The sequence below is a fragment of the Bos grunniens genome, chromosome 17 (assembly GCF_055505025.1).
Source record: "Bos grunniens cultivar Pamir isolate PY7600 chromosome 17, Bosgru_T2T1.0, whole genome shotgun sequence".
Classification (NCBI taxonomy): domain Eukaryota; kingdom Metazoa; phylum Chordata; class Mammalia; order Artiodactyla; family Bovidae; genus Bos; species Bos grunniens.
Genome location: NC_141181.1, coordinates 61,511,405 through 61,530,257, shown reverse-complemented (window position 1 = coordinate 61,530,257; position 18,853 = coordinate 61,511,405). Strand labels below are relative to the sequence as shown.

The following is an 18,853-nucleotide window of genomic DNA, read 5'->3' as shown; positions in this document are numbered from 1 at the left end:
TACCTTGCTTAGAGTAAATTCCAGCCTCTCTACTGTATGGGCTTCCAGGGTGGCACTAGTGGTAAAGAACCCACCTGCCAATGCAGGAGACATAAGAGATGTGTTTTTGATCCCTGGGTCAGGAAGATCCCCTGGAGGAGGGCACGGCAACCCAGTCCAGTATTCTTGCCTGGAGAATCCCCATGGACAGAGGAACCTGGCAGGCTATGATCCATAGGGTCACATAGAGTGGGTCGTGACTGAGCGACTTAGCACGCACACATTACCATATGCAACACAGCCAGTACCGATCCCTTGAACTCTTTTTTCCTGTGCTCCCTGCTCTATCCACTCCACCTCAGCCTCCTGGTTTCCCTGCGGTTCTGCAAACAGGTCAGGCACATCCTCACCCCAGGGCCTTTGCACTTGCTGACTGCTCTTCCAGAATGCCCAATTATCCTCATGTTCTGCTCCCGCACTCAACACAGGTTTCTGCTCAAATGTTACCCTACCAGAGACCTTCCTTGCCACTTTAGAGAGGCCTCTGCTTTTGCTCTTATCTTACTTAATTTTATAATATGATATATAACTGATATAACATTAATTATATTATCATAATATAATTATACATAACTAATATTATATATATGTATAAAATATCACAGTCTGATATAAAAGTCTATAAAAGACTTTATAAAAGTCTTCCATATGACCAGACCCTCCCTGGCACTGTAACCTCATCTCTTACCCTCTCCATCTCTCTACTCTACATGCTTCTGCTGTTGCTCTAAAATGCTGAGCCCTGCAACTTCCCCGGTGGTCCAGTGGTTAGGAGTTCATGCATGGGGCGTGGGTTCGATCCCTGGTTGAGGAACTAAGGTCCCAAATGAATATATATATTCATTGTATATATTCAATGTATATATATACACACACATACACACACACACATATATATAATAGATGAGACATTGTTATATATATATAATAGATGAGACGTTATTCTATATATATGTAAAATAACAGTGTCTCATCGATTAAAATAATAATAAAATGAACTGCTGAGCCCTTTTGAGGCTTGTGCACTTGCTGCACCCTCCGCCTGAAGGCTTTTCCCACAGAGGCTGCTGTAGCGCTGCCTCGGGCAGGAAGACCTTCCTCACCACCCACTGTCACCGCTAGTACATGGCATGCAGTAGATTTTCAAGAAAGACTTGTTGCATGAAAGAAGGAAGGAAGACTGGATTTTGCAGGGATGTTCTGAGGTGATGCTCAGGCACAATCTCCCCGTGAATTTTTTTTTTTTGCACACTTTGGAAGTGAGCCTTGAAGCAGATGCCCAGAGAAGCCTCTCTGCAGCCTCTGGTCCCCTCAGAGACTCTCTGCCAATGTTCATTCTAAAATGAGCACACTGGACTCCCTGGTGGTCCAGTGGTTAAGACTCTGCCCTTCCAAGGCAGGGAGTGTGGATTTGATCCCTGGTCAGGCCACTAAGACCCCACAATCTGTGCAGTGTGGCCAAACAATTTTTTTTTAAAATGCTATGAAGTGAGCATGCTTTGTGGGCATCCGTGGGAACAGCCCGAGTAAGCTTTCTCTAAGAAATTTCCAGAAATGCTTCGCATCTTTCTCAAGGCAGAGATTCCATGGCCAGGCTTTGAGGAACCCTGACCTTTCCTGGAAACTGTCTCAGGGAACACGCCTCACACAGATGGGCTGGGCACGGGCAGGGGGCAATAATTTCAAGAGCTAGCTATGTTTCAGACTCAGCTGTATACCCTCCCTCCGTCATCTGATCGTCCCATTTTATAGAGGGGGAAACTGAGGCACAAAGAGGTGAAGTCACTGGCCAGCAAGTGGTAGAGCTCAAATGTGAGCCCAGAATGTCAGATTCTAGTCTGTGTTCTTCTCCACACACACAAAACCAAGTTCTCTCACCCTGGTTCAGAGACTAAGGCAGGAGGCTGTATTTGAGAAAAAAATCTCCCCAGGATGAGTCTGGAAAAGGGCATTTGGCTCCTCTCTCCTTCTTTTGTCAAAAGACAAGCAAAGAGAGATGCCTCGTGCCTGCTCTGGCTGGGGGGCCGCATTCAAAGGCAGGATGAGATACCGTGGGGAGGGCTTCCTAGATAACTGTTCCTCACACCGTTCCCTGCCCTTTCCTGTCTGGCTACCTTTGCCACACGGTACTCACTGCCTGTCCATACGGTCTATTCTCAATTCATCTCTTCCCTTTAAAGACAGATTTCAAGGTCACCATCTTCAGGAGGGTTTTCTAATCTACCCCCAGTGAATACATAGCCACTTTTTTTTTTTGACATGCCATGTTGCATGATGGATCTTATTTTCCCAACCAGAGATTGAACCTCCTGCCTCCTGCATTGGAAGCCCAGAGTCTTAACCACTGGACCACCAGGGAAGTCCCTAAGCGATTTTAATCCCCAGGGGACTGCGTTTATCTTTTCTTTGAGGACACAGATGTTTCCTGACTCCCTTTCTAGCTGTGGAGTTTCACCCCATCTCTTCCACCAGATTGCAAGCTTCTGGAAACTTGTCTAAGCCAGCTCTATGACCCCAGGATTGAAGATGAAACTGGGCATAAATGGGTTCTCAGTAAGTATTGAGTGGAGGAGTTCAACCAACTATGGAATCGATCTGCTTCTTCTGGGGTATCTTCAGAGGGGGGCCTGGTGTCCTTAGAAGCAGTAGTTCTCATACCAAATGTGCTCCCAGAGACAAGGTTGGAGCAGGGATGGCAAACGCATGACATGTGTATTAATACTAGTACTGCACCTGTGGCAGACATCACCAATCCATCCCAGCACTCCTTTCCACTAAGCTAAAGGACTCCAGAAGGTCATTCCCATTCAAGCAGAGATGGCACATGAACTGAAATCTGTTTGTCATTTATCCTGCAGATGACGGAACTGAGGCCCAGAGAGGGGAAGTGACTTCATGAAGGTCACCCAGCTGTTTAGCGGCCCTGGAGTTTCTGAGTCAGAGGCCAGAGCTGAGCCCATCAGGCTGATACGTGGGGCTATCTGTAGGTGAGCCAGCCTTCTGAGCCCTCTGTGCCTAGAAGTGGGGCAAAGCTTTTGACCTGGGCCCTGGAGCTGGCTCAGGCCTGGGAGAGCTCACTGGGGGCTGCATGAGTGGGTACATTTGCCTGATCTGGTTGCTCCTTTCTTTCCCAGGCAACGAGGGGGTCCAAGACCCCAGGGACACAGGAAACCACACTGACACTCCCTATAGTTTCCATCCACCTATCTAGGCTGGCCTCCCTGTCCTCTCCCTCCCCTCCATGTCCCCGGCAGGCTCCAGGCACGTCACAGTCTCTGATGGTGGTTTCAGGTCCCCCAGTGGGCCTCCCTGGACACCTGGCGCTTACCCCATGACCCCTTGGGAAGCCCCTGGAGGTTCAGACCTCAGCTATTTGGGTCCAGGTGGGTGAGGACGGGGCAGAAGTGGGAACACCACATCGTGGGGAGAAGGAAGTTAAATAACACATGGCACCTACCTCCCTGGACCTGCTCCTGTGACCTGCACCCCCTTCAGTGCCCACTCCTTCTGTACCTGAACTCTTGTCCCCCACAGTCCGGGGTCAACCAAGTCCCCACCCCCACGCCCCACAGAGCCAGAGGGCTGAGAACATCACAGTAAGCTCCAGGGAGGTGCCCCACGGGGCCAGCCAAAGCCACAGACCATCAACGGCTGCTGTGGCCTGGTTCACTTCCCCTTTCCTCGATCGAGCACCCCTCAGGCTGCCTGAACAAGCCGCTGACCTTCTACGGGCCTCAATTTCCCGCTCTGTTAAATGGGTCCCCTCATCCCTGACCCTGTCCACTCCTAAGGATTCAACAGTACCAAAATCCCCTGGAGCGATATTCTGAGGGGTGGTAGTCAGTTAGGGCCCAGGTTTATCTAGAGGCCTGGGGGCTCTAGGTCACCTTCCCCCACCCTCCTGGTCTCTAGCCCGCTTTGCTTGCTTGCTCTGGTGGTTGGGGGGGCGGTGTGGGGAGCCCAGGCAGGGGAAGGGAGGGGAGGGGAGGGCTGGCGGTTCCCACGGCCTGGGGCAGCCACGTACTGACAGGAGTGTGGTTTGGCCTCCCAGGGAGCAGGGCAGGAAGTGCTTCAGGTCTGGGGGGCGGGGTGGGAGGGTGGGGGGATGGGGGCGTTTGGTTTGACCTCGCGGTGAGGCGCAGGGAGAGCCCAGCAGCCACGAGGGAAAAAGCAGGGTTACAGCCACTGTCCTCCAGCAAGGCCAGGAAAAGGGGGAGAGTGGGCAGCCCAGAGGCCCCACAGGGACACGGTGCAGGAGAGACTTTTCATGGTGTGCCTTTGGGACTGTTGTTTTTTGAAGCATTAAAATGTAATACCTAGTGAAGAGCCGGAGAAACAAAATGTGAATGCTTTCAAACCTAAACGTAAAATCACTGCAAGAAATGAAAAGAAGAAGGAAAACACCCAAACACACCAGCCACATCAAAGCCCCCACCCCCCACCCCCCACCTATCCTCCATGTCCGGAGTGAGCTTGCGACAGCAAAGTCATCCCGGCCTGTCTCCAGCTCACAACACCAGCTGGCTCCCATTTCCCGCAGAGGAAAAGCCAAAGTCCTCAACACAGCCTTCAGGGCCCTACGGGACTGGCCCCATTTCATCTCTGACCTCCTCTCCCACCACACACCCCCGTTGCCTCTGGAGCCACAATGGTCTCCTCGCACAAACCAGGCCTGCTCCTGCCTCAGGGCCTTTGCACAAGCTGTTCCCTCTGTCTGCAGTGCTCTCCCCCACCCCAGTTCTCTGCATAGCTTGCTTCTTAACCTCCTTCAATCCTTGCTCAAACGTTATATTCTCAGTGAGGCCTTTTCTGACCTCTTCATTTCCATTTATGCCCCTCCCACTACTCCCTACACCCCTTCCTTTCTTTATTTTTCCTCGGTAGTCACTACTACTCTCTATCACATACTAGAATTTATTTTGTTTCTTGTTTGTCTCTCTCTAGAAATATGAGCTTCGGGAGGGCAGGGATTGTCTGTTTTGTTCATGGCTGGATCTCCAGGGCCCCCAAAGAGTCCTTGGCACACAGAAACTGCTCAATATATTAATAAAAGGATTAACTAGTTAAAAAGACAAGCATAAGCTATAGAGAAGGTAAAAAGAGGGACTTCCCTGGTTGGTCCAGTGGTTAAGAAATCGCCTTTCAATGCAGGGGATGTGGGTTCGATCCCTGGCTGGGCACTAAGATCCCACATGCCATGGGACAACCAAGCCTGCAATGGTGTCACTACTGAGCCCAAGCCCTCTTGCTCTGGAGCCCACGCACTGCGACTAGAGAGAAGCCTGTGGGATACAAGGAAAGAGCCCCCCTGCTGCAGCTAAGACCCAACCCGATGCAGCCAAAAATGAATAAATAAAGAAGAAGGTACAAAGAAATAGCGAACTGGGGAAAGGTAATAAAGAGCTCAGACCCTTAAAATGCAGAAGGAGCATCTGCAAATCAATTTTAAGAAAAGCCGGAAAGAGCCCTAGAGAAGGAGAAACAAGGAAATAAACAAGTGATTGGTAAAAGAAGGAATCACAGGTGGCCAGTAAACAGGAAGAAGTTCTCAGGCTAAGAATCAGAGGTTTGAAAACTCAAACAGCATCTCAATGACAACATCGTGCTGGTCTGATAGGGATGTGCTCGAGGGGGCGGGGCCAAGCCCCGCTCCCACTGCTAGGGATGGATTTGAATGCAGGCAGCTTGGTATCTGCCCCCTCATTGGCCTTTGTCGCCAGCCCCACTGCACGGGCTGCAAAAACTGAGGACCAGAGAGGGCAACGGGGCCCACTGGGGTCACACAGTGAGAGGAGACAGGGAAGCCGGCCCCAAGCTCAGCTGCTGCGGGCCCCCCGACTCCTTGGGCCTCCAAACGCCTTGTGGCACCAGGACCAGGCCTCTCGGACCCTGGCTTGAAACCCGGAGCGGGCAGCCAGGGGCCACCCCAATACCATGGCCGACTGCGATTGTTGAGTCAGAGTCCTAATCGCGTGACCTGGAGCCAAGGGCCAGGCTTTCAGAGCCTCAGTTTCCTCATCTGAGAAGTGGGGACAATAGGGCCTACCACCGTTTCTGTGCACAGCAAGAGAGGCGATGCATGTAAAAGCCGTGAGACAGAGCCTGGGACGTTGTGAGCGCTCAGTAAATGGAAACAGGCCTGCAGCTGTTCCCCCTCCCTCTCCCTTCCACCACGTGGGCTGGAAACTCTTAGTCTGCCCCACAGCTGTGTTCCAAAGTGCTGGATGCTGCCCTCTCAGGAGACAGGGCGGATCTTCCCCACCCCTGTGTCTCCGTCCCCCAGGCATCAGCTGCCAGCTGGCTTCCCGCCTCATCACAGGGGGGAGTGGAAACAAACCCCAGCCAGGGGGACACTGTAGTCCTGCTGGCTGTGTGACCTGGGGACAAGTCAGTGCTGCTCTCTGGACCTCCGTCCTGAGCTGAGGATGGGAGGCAAGAAGGATGACAAAGAATGATGTCTGAGTTCACCCCTCCTCTGCGCACTGATCATGTGTGGTGATTTTAAATACATTTGCACACCCATCAGTTCTGATGAGCCAGCACACGTGGACTGGGGTGATTTTAGCTCCATTTGACAGATGGGGAAACTGAGGCCAGGGAGGAGAAGCTATGCAGCTCTCTCTGCAGGAGAGAAGAAGAGTGGAGAAAAGGGAACAGAGAAGGAGAGAGCTGCTGAGAAGGAAAGAAAAAGGCAGGAGAGAAGGAGCAAGAGACAGAGACAGGGAGACACAGTCACAGAGACGAGAGAGACTGAAAGAGAGGCTGAGCCTCAGAAAGCTGTAATAGGAGAGTCCCAGACACACTGCTGTGTCTTCAGTTGTGTCTGGACCTGAAACTCACGCATTGGAGTCCTGTTGTTCTTGTTATTCAGTTGCTAAGTGATATCCGATTCTTGTGACCCCGTGGACTGTAACCCCCCAGGCTCCTCGGTCCCTGAGATCTGCCAGGCAAGAATACTGGAGTGGGTTGCCATTTCCTCCTCCAGGGGATCTTCCCAACCCAGGGATCGAACCTGCGTCTCCTGCGTTGGCAGGCAGATTCTTTACCACTGAGCCACCAGGGAAGTCCCCGCTGGAGTCCTAACCCCTCTCCAAACTCCCGGACACTTGGAGACAGGGTCTTTGCAGAGGTGATCAAGTTATGAACGAGGTCATTGGAGTGGGCTCTAATCAATAAGCCTGGTGTTCTCATAAAGAGGAAATCTGGACACAGGGATACAGAGGGTAGATGATATGAAGACAGGGGGAAGGTGCCTGTCTGTAAGCCAAGGCCTCACAAGAAACCCACCCTGCCAACACCTAGATCTCTGGCTTCCAGCCTCCAGAACTGAGACAATACATTTCTGTTGTTTGGGCCTCTCCAGTCTGTGGCACTTTGCTGTGGCAGCCCAGGCACACCGACGGACTTAAACACAGAAGCAGACAGACTGCGGGAAGGGCCATGAGGGGCTCTGGGTGTTCTGGAGACCAGGGCGAAGGTGGGGGACCTGATTCCTCAGAGACACCGTCCCTTTCCCCTCATGGGCTGCACCGAGCCTCAGTTGCCTGGGAAACGGGAAGCTTCACTCTGCAGGCACTAGGGTCTGCCATCTCCATGCCTCCTTCCTCCCATCCCCTCCCTCAGCAGCAGACTCCATGTGTCCTGGGCCCACCCCCCTACTCTGAACCAGGGCTATTTAAAAAAATTTTTTTTGGTCACATGCAGGACCCTAGTTCCCCTGCCAGGGATCAAACCTGCGTCCCCTGCATTGGAAGACACAGTCCAAACCATTGGACTGCTAGGGAAGCCCCTGAGCCAGGGGTATTTTTAGTTCCTGTTCCTTGGCTATGCACCTCCTCAGCAGGGTCAGCCCTGACTACTCCATCCCTCCCAACCACACCACCCTGTCCCATCACCTCCCTAGTGCTTCCCTCTCTCTCCAGCAACTGTGTTCATTTACTCATTTGCAGGCTGTATGTTCAGCAGTTTGGACCCCATTTGTCTTGTCAGGCTCTGTGAACATGCACCCACAGTACATATTTAGAGAATTGATACCGAGCAATAAAAACTGAGCAACCCCCAGCTTGCCCTGAAAGAGCCGTTTTCAAAAATTTCATCAGTGACTGAGAAATTCATTTCACCTGGCGACCTATGAAACGCATGTAGAAATCATGCAAAAGGTTCCTGGAGCAATTCTTACTAAGTATGACACATGCCAATGTTTTCTATTTTGTTCACTTTCTTTGATTCTATTCAGTTCCATCCCATCCCGTTTTCAGAAAATTTTGGTTACAACCTTCTGACTTCATAATTCACTAGTGGGTTTCAGTGATACAGCCCTGGAGAGAAGATTCTCGAATTCTTGCTGCAAAGGCACCTGGGACTTTTCTGCTTCTGTCCCCTCCCACATCTACTCCAACTTGTTTTCTACTCTTGTCATCCTAGGGCCCTCCAGCCCGGCCAGAGCCAGGTTGTGATCTGCAAGGAGCCACATGAATACCCGTCTGTGATTCCCAGATGGGTGAGTCCCTTCTGCAGTGTTTCCCCAAAATGCTCTCCCAAACCTCCTCTGGTCTCCTCCCTGTGGGCACTGGGATGCTGGAGAGGAATGATCTGGAGGGGAAGGGGGAGAGGAAGGGAGGGCTAGGGGGGCAGGTGGCAGCTGCTGTAGTCCTTCCGGTGGAAAATCACACTCCCCGGCCCCCCATACCAACCCTCCTCCGGATAACATTAGTAGTCCTGGCTGCCACTGAAGGACTATCTCAATATAAGCGCTATGTATGATCAGGCACACAGCTCCCACTTGACAGATGATAAAACTGAGGCTCAGTGAAGGAGAGGCACTTGCCCCAGATCTCATAGCTCAGAAGTAGCTGCCAAGAGGGGATCGGAACCCAAGCAGCCAGATTCTCAAAAGTTCAGAAGCCAGAGAGATTCAGAAAGTGAAAGAAAGTGTTAATCATTCAGTTGTGTCTGACTCTTTGCGACCCCTGATTGTAGCCTGCCAGGCTCCACTGTCCGTGGGATTCTCCAGGCAAGAATACTGGAGTGGATAACCATTCCCTTCTCCAAGGGATCTTCCCGACCCAGGGATCGAAACTGGCTCTTCCTCATTGCAGGCAGACTCTTCACCGTCTGAGCCACCAGGGAAGCCCAGAAAGATTTTGAAGGGTAGCCTAATTCAGGGCCCCTTCCCTTCCGAATGCCTCAGTTTCTTGGTGAAAGGAAGACCTGGATATGGTGACCTCAGAGGTTGTCTCCACATCTGATCTGTGCATGACCACTCTCCTGGGTCACGCCAGAGGGATGCAAGCAGAGCTGCCTTTTGGTGCTCGTTCCTGGTTTTGGGCACCATAGCCCACACCCCACCTGCCCTTTTCCCTTCTGGTCTATCTCAAGGTCAAGGTCTCTGCTCTGGCCTCCCATTCCAACTCTTTCAGGATCCAGTCCTCCGCTGAGATCAAGTGAATCTGGACTCCTGGGTGGGAAGCTGACAGACTCACTGGGTCCATATTCTGGGGCATAGGTGTCTTAACCCAGGCATTTCCAAAGCTGGTATGATCCGGGTTCCCTTCCTCAGTGAAATCCTATGAAAACCAGTTCTCAAAAGAGAGTCCAGAAAGGGCTGATCTGGTTAAAATGAAAGCAGAGGCTGGCTTCTTGGCCAGCCCCCTCTCCTGCCACTATGCCGTGCTGTCCCAGGGGTCCCTAAAGCTCAACTTGAAAACCATAGTATTAGTCCCATGTAATGGTGATATTTCAGGTGTGGCCTTTAGGGCCACAAATATTTGGACAATATTGGCTTGCTTGAGCTTCCACATGAGATGGGTATGGCCTGGGGCAGGGTATGGAAACCCTCTAGAACTTCAAAGACAACACAGTGCAGACTCCAAAATCCTACAGGTCTGAATTTCAATCCCTGCCCTCCACCTGGGTGGCCCTCGGAAAGTATCATACCTCTCCCAGCCTCTGCCTCTCCATCTGTAATAGGGACATGATGAAATGGAGGGGGTAGGTAATAAATGAGATGGTGCAGAAAAAGAATTTAGTAAATAGCAGACATGGACCTTACACCATTACGGCTTCCCAGGTGGCTCAGTGGTAAAGAAGCCACCTCCCAGTGCAAGAGATGCACGTTTGATCCCTGGGACAGGAAGATCCCCTGGAAGAAGAAATGGCAACCCACTCCAGCATTCTTGCCTGGAAAATCCCATGGACAGAGGAGCTTGACGGGCTGCAGTCCATTGGGTCGCAAAGAGTCCGACACGAATGAGCGACTGAGCACGTGCTTACACACACACCAGAGTAGCTGCTGCTATGGCTCCAGCACTTGTGAACTACACGATCTGGGATGTGTTACTAACCCTCCCCATGCTGCAGATTGTTCGTTATCTGTAAATTGGGGCTGATGACGCTCCCTCCCTTATAGGGTCCTCGTTACTGGAGATAAACGAGCGTTAAGGTGCTTAGTTAACTCTTGGCACAAAGTGAATACTTAATAGACGCTAGGTAGTACTTATGATTTTTGTAATTACTGTAATTCTTTGTTCCTAGCCCCGGTGGGCCGCCACCCCTGCGCCCAGGGCCCGGCTTACCCCGGCGGGATGGAGGCACGTGCGCTCACGCTGGTGGCGCGCTGGGGCCCGGGCCGGTTGAGGTTGTTTTGCCCCGGGGTGGGCGCGCCGCCGGGGGCGCTCGGGCTCCGCGGGGGCGCGCCGGGGGGCTGCGCGGGCTCGGCGGGGCCGGCGGCGGGCGCGGCCCAGAGCGCGGCGCCGGCGAAGGTGGCGCTCGGGCGCACGGCGAGCGTGCCCGCTGGTCCTCCGGGCGGCGGCTGGGGCGGCGGGGGCGCCGGGGGCGCCTTGCGGCGCTGCGAGGCCAGGATGGCGTTGGAAGCGGCGCGCGTGCTGTTGACCAGCAGGCACTGCTGGCACGAGCAGGGCTGGCCCGAGCTGGCGCCCACGGGCCACGATTGCGACTTGGGGATGGAGCCGACGGTGAGCGGGTAGGCGAGGTCCAGGCGGCGGCGCAGGCGGCGGCGCCGGCGCGTCTGGCGGTTCATCTGCGACATGCTGTTGAAGTAGATGAGGTAGCAGAAGCCGAGCGACGAGAGGTCGAGCCACGGGTGCTGCTTCTCGTAGGCGTTCTGGATGGTGATGCAGATGTCCATGTCGTAGGCCGTCCACGCGCCGCCGTCGTTCTCCCATTCCCACACGATGCCCTTGCCCGGCGCCGACGACGGGTCGTAGAAGTTGCGCCGCACTGGCCGCATGGTGCCTGTGTTCACAAGGGCAACGGGAGTCAGGACCCGAGGACGGTGAACCTCCGCGGCCGGGCGGGGGCGGGGTCGAGGTCGGGGTGGGGGGTGGTCAGGGCAGGCCAGAGGGGCGGGAGACGACCCCGGGGGGTCAGTATATGCGCAGGAGCGAGCTTGAAGGTCAGCGCAATATGGGTTGGAGCGGAAGGCAAGGAAGTGGGGTGTCCAGACAGCACGAGGATGCCAATCAGCAAGGGGAGTAGGGGAGGCAAGCGGCCCCACCTCTCAAGAGTCGACACAGGCAGTGAAACAGTGGCCATCACAGGCTGGGGGGTGGGAGAGGGGGCGGGGAAGAAGCCAGTGTGGGATCTGTTTAGACCAGGAGGGGCTGGGAAGCAGAGTCAGCGCCTGGGGTGAGGGCAGGGATCAACAGAGGCCACCACCCTGCAGACACCAATGACCCTTCTTTCCTTCATCCGTCCACTCATTCAGTCGTTCGTTCATCCATTCGTTGATTACTTCAAGCACAAGTTCACTTATACATTCGTTCATTCCTTTCTTCATGTCTTGGTTCACACATTCATGTATTCCTCAGTTCATTCGTTCAATAACTCCTTCATCAGCCCAGTCACCCATGCCTGCCGCCATTTCATACCTGCATTTATTCTCCCCCGTCTAGTCATCCATGATTTCAGTCATTCCTTCGCTTACCACCATCCTATGTAAAATGTGCACCACCTCTATATACCATCTTTCCCCTCCACATACCTTCTTTCCCCTCTCCTTCCCTGCTCGGGTTTTCTCCGTCTGGTATACTTTATATTTCACACATTTATCTTGTTTTCTGTCTCTCTTTCCACTAGAATGTCATTGCCACAAGGCAAGGACTTTGCTTTATTCACTGCCGTATCCCCAGTGCCTGCTCACAGTAGGTGCTCACTAGGTCGTTGCTGAATATATGAATGAATTCATTTAGTTCAGACAATGATTCATTTGGGATCCGCTTATTTTATTCAGTCATGCCTTTTGCTATCCTTGCATTGATCCATTCCTTCATCCACTTATTTATCCTCTTTTCCATACATCTGTTTATTTGTTCCTTCTTTTAACAAACACACTACCTGTCTGCCCTGAGCTCTGTGCTGGGAGGTCATTCAAAATGAACATAACCACATGATAACCTCAGCCAGGTGGGTATTCACACACCCATTATAAAAAACAGAGGCCCTGAAGTTTGGCTCCCAACTTTTGCTCCATGTTTCCCAGTTCTGGATGCTTCCTCAGAGCAAGACTCCATGGACACTGGGTTAAGCAGAGATGACGGACATCCAGGCTGCAGGACTTCTCAGTGCCTTCAGCCCGCCCTGTGCCTTGGGGCCAGTGTGGAGAGATTCTTTTGCATGGTTCACGTGACACACTGTCGGGAAGGCTGCACCCTTGACTGCTCCTCAATTGTAGGCAAGTCCCTTCAGTCTCACTACGTCTTGGTGGCCCCATCTCAAAAATAAAGGTGATACTAATCCATAAGCTACCCCTCCCCTCTCAAACCAGGCTGTTGGGAGGATTCAGTGAGGATAGCCACAGAGCACAGGGTCTGAGAAGGGCACCAGGGCTGGGAGGCAGACAGACCTCATTTCAAATCCCAGCTGCCTAACTTTCCAGCTCTGTGTCTGTGGTCAGGTGATGCAATCACTCTGAACCTCAGTTTTCTCATCTCTAAAATGGGCACAAGCAGACCTTCCTTATGAGGGTCTTAAAAGAATCCTTGAAGACAAATACTGTCTGTACGCTGATGATTCCAATATCCTCTCTCCTGAAAGCCAGGCTTGTGTATCCAGCAGCTCCCTCAGCAGCTTCCCATACAGGTTCAACAGGTTTCTCAAACTCAGCTCTGCCATAGCACAGCTGTGATCTTCCTTCCTAACCCTAACCCCAAACCTGTTCCTCCTGAAATCTTCCTCATTGCAGTTAAGCAACTCCATCTTTCCAGCTGCTCAAGCCCCAAACCCCCAATTCTTGGACCCACCCCAGACTTCTCATGTCACACCCCATGTCCAACCTATTAGTAAAATCCTGTCATCTCTGTCTTCAAATACATCCCACACCTGACCACTTGCCCCTCTCCCCAGCACACCAAATCTGTCTGGTCTAAGTCACTATGTCCCTCCTGTCTGGACCATGGCAGTAGACTCATGACTGTTCTCCACCTCTGTCCTTGCTTTCTGTAGGGTCTGTTCCCTACACTGCAGCCAGAGGCATCTCATTCAAATCAGATCACATTCTTCTTTGGCTCAAAACTCTCCCATGGTTCCCTGCTTACTTGGAGTCAAAGTCAAAGTCCTGGCTGTGATTTACAAAGCACCGCATGGTCTATAAAGCTCCTACAAGGTCCCACGGGTCTACAAAGTGCCCCCTCACTCACTACCTGGTCCCTGTGCTGCTCCTTAATGACCCAAAGCAATGTCCAACCTCAGGGCCTTTGCACATACTGTCCCCTCCACCTGGAATATGACCTCACCACTTCCACACATTCTTACAGTTTCCTCCCTCCTTTCTTTCAGGTCTCTGGTTGAACATCACCTCTTTGGAAAGACCACCCTTCCATTGCCCGCCCACTGCCATCCTTTTCGCTTTCTCAGTTTCTCTTCCTGGCACTCAGTGCTACCTGCACAATACATTGATCTACAGACTTGCTTTACTGTCTGTCTCACCCCCGAGATCAGGGATCCTGCCTGCTTTACTCCCTGCCTAGCGCAGTGTTGGCATGCAGTGGGTCCTTCCTACCTTGAGGGTGTTTCTACTGTTAACTGGCACAACGCCAGGGTGCCTGGCCCTGGAATCTGCAGCCAGATGGATGAGGGCCCATCATGGTCCATCCTGAGGACGCCTTCCTGCCCTTGCCTTTCTCAGGCTTCTCTCTTCTGGTACAGACTGTACCCGACCTTCAGTGGGTCCCTACTGGGCTGAAAAGGCTTCTCTGCTCTCTCCTCTGTTTGCATCCCAAGGGCTATGGATGACCCCTGGCCCTTGCCAAGTGCCCAGAGAGCTGGGGAAGTCGAGGCAAATGAGAGGGGTGTGGTGGGCATGGGGTCCCCGGGCTCCTATAACATCCAGTCAATTACATGACAATTTCCCCCCTGGGCCTCCAGGGCAGCCTCTTTCTCCTATCTGCTTTATCATTTTAATTGAGTGTTCGAAAATTGATTTTTTTTTTTCTTTGACAATGGGCAGGCCTGTGAGGGGATTAGTTAGAGGGAAAATCCGGGATCCTGCTCTGGCTCTGCTCCTGAGGCCTGGTCTTCCCCTCTCAGAGCCTCAGTTTCCCCATCTATAAAATGAGGGTTCATGACAGATGATCTTCAGGTCTGATGGGCCTCCTTGGTAAGGGTTAAGGCACTGTGTTACTTGGAAGGTATAACCCCTGGATGGGAAGGGAAAGGAATGGGTGGAAACTTGCCATATTTAAGCACCTGTGTGTGCCAGGTCTTGAGCTGGGTAGGGCAGGATCAGGGGCAGAAGATGCAGAGTGAAGTGGTTGAGAGAAACAACTCAGAAGTCTCACAAGCCATGTGCAAATTCTGGCTCCACATTTAGCCTCAGTGTCCTCATCTGTCAAATGGGGGTATTAATACCTACCCCCCAAGGAATTACTGTGGGACAAAATAAGATAATGCATACCATAGATGCTTGGCAGAGAGCTTGGCTACAGTAAGTACTTGATGAATGTTAGCTAAGATGCCGCTATTATTGTTTACATTACCACATTCGCCCTTTCCCACCCCTCAGTCCCTTGGTAAACTCCTATTCACCCAACAAAACCCTCTACACGCCCACCTGCTCCAGGAAGTGCTTTTCCATTCTGCTGTTACAGCTAGCACATGCTACTTTTTATTGTGTGTCTATTCTTGCACTGTCAATAAGCTATTTGTTTTTGTTCTTAATCTCTCTCATTGGTTGATGACTTTCAGGAGGACAAGGATTTGGTCACATCTATATTTTTGTTCCCAGCACTAGGCACAAGGCATGTCAAAGGACGCATCTGCAACTGAAACAAGCAACCTACTTGGCACAGGTCAGGGCTCAGAGGGAGTGGGAAAGGGGAGGGGCTGGTCTTGATGGAGAGGGAGTGCAGACGTGGAGGGCAGAAGCCAAAGTGCACACGGGGTCCCGGGAAAGGCGGGGGACAGGGTTCCAAAGGTCGGCGTTGGCCAGCTCTGCAACAGAGGACTCTGGGAGCTTCTCCCAGCCAGGTCAGGACCAGCCAGCCCAGGCATCCCTCTCTCCAGGGCTCTATTTACCAGGTATCGATTTTCCTGCCTGTTTACTGGTAGTTATTAAAGGCTGCGTCCCTGGAGTCCTTTTCAAACGAGATCGGAACCTGGCGAGCTGGAGTAATTAGGGCAGCTGCCGTTCACCCCGCCCGGCCCCGCACCCCGCAGCGCCCAGTGCTGCCTGCCCGTCCATCTACCTGCCCAGCTCCCACTGGCCTTGGACCAGGCCGAGGGGCAGGGGGCGCCAGCTGGTTCCCTGGGGACCTGCCTCGGCTGCGATCTTGAGATGTGCAAGGGAGCAACCGCGGAAACACTCTTTCTCCTCCCCAGTGGCCTTGGCCTAGATTTTAGACCAGAACAATGGGTCTAAGATGAGAGGCTGGAGGTTCTTCAGCCTGGGAGATGGGAAGGGCCTCAGACTAGTGGGCTGGATGCACAGCTGATCTTTCTAACACCCAGCAGCTCTGCTGGGTCCACTCCCCCTTCTCCAGCCTCCTGGGCACCCAGCTGTGCCGGTCACCAGGGTCTGTGTCCCCACGGCGGTGAGGAACCTGTGTCAAGCATGTACTATTTCTGGGCCGGTTTCTGTGTCTGCTTTTGTTCCCTGTCCCCCCACACCCCCTCCTTCGTTTCTCAGGAATGTTTGGTTGAAAAATTCCAATCTTGTTCCAGCTGAACTGAGAGGAAAGGGGCTTTGGCCAAATGTCAGCTGGAGGATTGTAGGAGCTGGGCCCCCGGAGACGGGGTGTGGGGGCGGCTGCGGTCACTGCAGCCAGTGACCAGTTCGTGCCTGGGACACAGACAACCAAAGAGAGATGGAGACATGGGAGGAAGCAAGAGAGAGGGTGAGAGAGGGTGAGAGAGGCTGGGAGAGACATACATGCGCCGAGGGCCGAGATCAAAATGGGATGTGCTAAGGTAGATAAAGGAGAGTCGGGGGCAAACAGACATAAAGGAACAGGATCCTGAAGCCTAGAGACAAAGGCAGTCATGGACAGTCAGGGAGAACCAGAGAGCCAAGCCAAGAGACAGGGAGGAGCAGAGAGGGGAGGCTGTGGGGTAGCCAGCAGCTACGGCCATAACAATAAAGCTAATGTTGACTGAGGCCCCACTGTGTGCCAGAGGCTGAGTTCAACACCTTCCTTGCACTAACTCATTTTATCCCCATATGGTTCCTTCCAGGGAAGAACTAAAATTGTTCCTGTTTTACAGAACACAACTGAGATCCCAGAGAAGTGAAATCTTGGGAGACTTGGGGAATGATGCCTTATTCATGGAGTAAAGGAAAAGCCAGGTTAGACTGGTTCTAAGACTGGTTTAACTCGGCCAAGGGATAGTCCAGCTTAGGATGGCTCCAGCGACGGGAACTCACTACCTCAGTTTGCGCTCAGTTGTTTCGCCATCGTGAGAGGTTTCTGCCTGGAGAATGTGGTCCCAATCTGAACCCCCTGCCTGAAGGTGGGGTATGGGTGTCTCAGCCCCCAGATTTTTGCTTTAAGAAAAAGCTGACTCTGTAGAGAGCTGGGGGGAAGGTTCTGAGCCCTCCTGTCTGCCTCTCTAGCCTCCAAAGGGTTCTACCCTGGGCTGGGCCAGTCCCAAGGCCCAGCAATGAACCCCTCCCTCTGGGGGTGGCTTCCCGGAGGGAAGTGACCTCAGTTTAGGGGCACCCAGACCCTGACGGGAAGAGGGGCCCTGTGGGAGGCAGTCATGGGACATCCTGTCAGGTGGGGGGGGGGAAGTCCCACTCCCGCCTGAGGTCTGTGATGGAGCGGGAGGGGGTGGGGGGCAGCGGGTTAAGCATGAGTTCAATACCCAGTGGATGCTGGGCCTGATGAGATAGTTCACTGAATCCTCCACCAACCCAGAAGTCACACCATAGTAACAGTCATGCTCAGAGAACATGCTTTTGTGGCCAGGCTCATAACTCATTTAATCCTCACAGTGGCCCTATGAGGTAGGGATATTACCATCCCAGTTAAATTTATTTATTTACAAAAAAATTTTGTTTTGGCTGCGCCCCACGGCTTGCAGGATCTTAGTTCCCTGATCAGGGATTGAACCCGGGCTAATGAAAGTCGCAAGTCCTAACCACTGGACCACCAGGAAATTCAACATCCTGTTTTAGAGGTGAGGAAACAGAGGTACAGAGAGGGTTAGGAACCCCTGAGGTCATCTGCAAGGAAGTGATCCAATCAGAACCCATCCCGGGTTACTTGACTCCAGCTGTCCTCTTCACTGCCCTACTCTTCCCGGCCTGTGTTCCAGGGGAGGAGACTGAGGCATGGAGGTTTACACAGCAAGTAAGGGACACAGCTGACGTTCCGACCCAAGCTGTTATATGGCCTTCTGGAATAGCAGCCGTCTCCCTGATGCCTCGACTGATTATCTGAGTGGCTGGCCAACTCCCTGACATCGACAGCAAGAGCCATCCTGCTTTATTGAATGCCAGCTACTATGCTAAGCGCTGATGCGTACCGATCAGCCCTTGAAAGAGCCTGAGAGGTTTTGTGCACTGTAGTTAGCCCCATTTGGCAGATGGGGAAACTGAGGCTCCTTGGGAAGATTTGGAGGTCCACCCAGGAATGGCGGCCAGGCTGGGATTCGAACTGCAGTCTGTGGACCCAGGGCAACTCCCCCTCCCGCCCTGTGATCAATAATCCCGCTGTGTTCTGTTTCCCTCCAAACTCTCCCAGGGGACTTGTCAACTGAGCCGCAGCCCATTAGCGGTTTCTGCATGTTTGAAGCTGGCCCAGTCTCCCTAAGCTCTGTGGCAGGGGAAGGGAGGGGGTCTCCAGCCCTGCCTGGAGGAGGCTAAAGGGTTGTGGAGCATTTGGAGAGGCTACCACCCTTAAAATGGTTTCAAAAACCCCTCCCTCTGGAGTCTGCCGGCAGCTGCAAGCTGGCTGTGCCCACTTTATGAGCTGTGTGTGTGGCTTCCTGGTCACATGGCTTCCAACACACTCGGGTTCAGGACCCCCTGGCATAGCAGCAGCAGCTGAGAGAGGGAAATGAGGGGGCAGGAAAAAGAAGGAGCAGAAAGTCTTCTATCTCCTGGAGCGCTCAGTGCTGTTGGGCCACTGCCCCGACCCTTCCAAGCCTCTACTTTCTCATCTGTGAAATTGAACATCTTCCTCCCCATCCTGATGGTAAACACTCACAGAAGACCTACTATGTGTCAGGTACTGTGCTAAGTGTTTTACATGTTACTGCTTAATCCACATAACACTCTACAGAACAGTTACCACTATTATCATTGCCTTGCACAAATCCAAACAGAGAGGTGAAGTGATTCACCCCACATAACACATGT

General features: G+C 52.7%; 1 protein-coding gene across 2 annotated transcripts in view; it reads right to left on the bottom strand.

Annotated features, from left to right (window-relative positions):
- The window catches only part of DTX1 (deltex E3 ubiquitin ligase 1), a 38,906-nt gene that overhangs the window by 8,707 nt on the left and 11,346 nt on the right, over positions 1–18,853 (bottom strand). For both annotated transcript variants that reach the window (XM_086348077.1, XM_086348078.1), the window contains exon 3: positions 10,614–11,292. In XM_086348077.1, the coding sequence (XP_086204203.1) occupies positions 10,614–11,292 (679 nt within the window). The remainder of the gene's footprint in view (positions 1–10,613; positions 11,293–18,853) is intronic.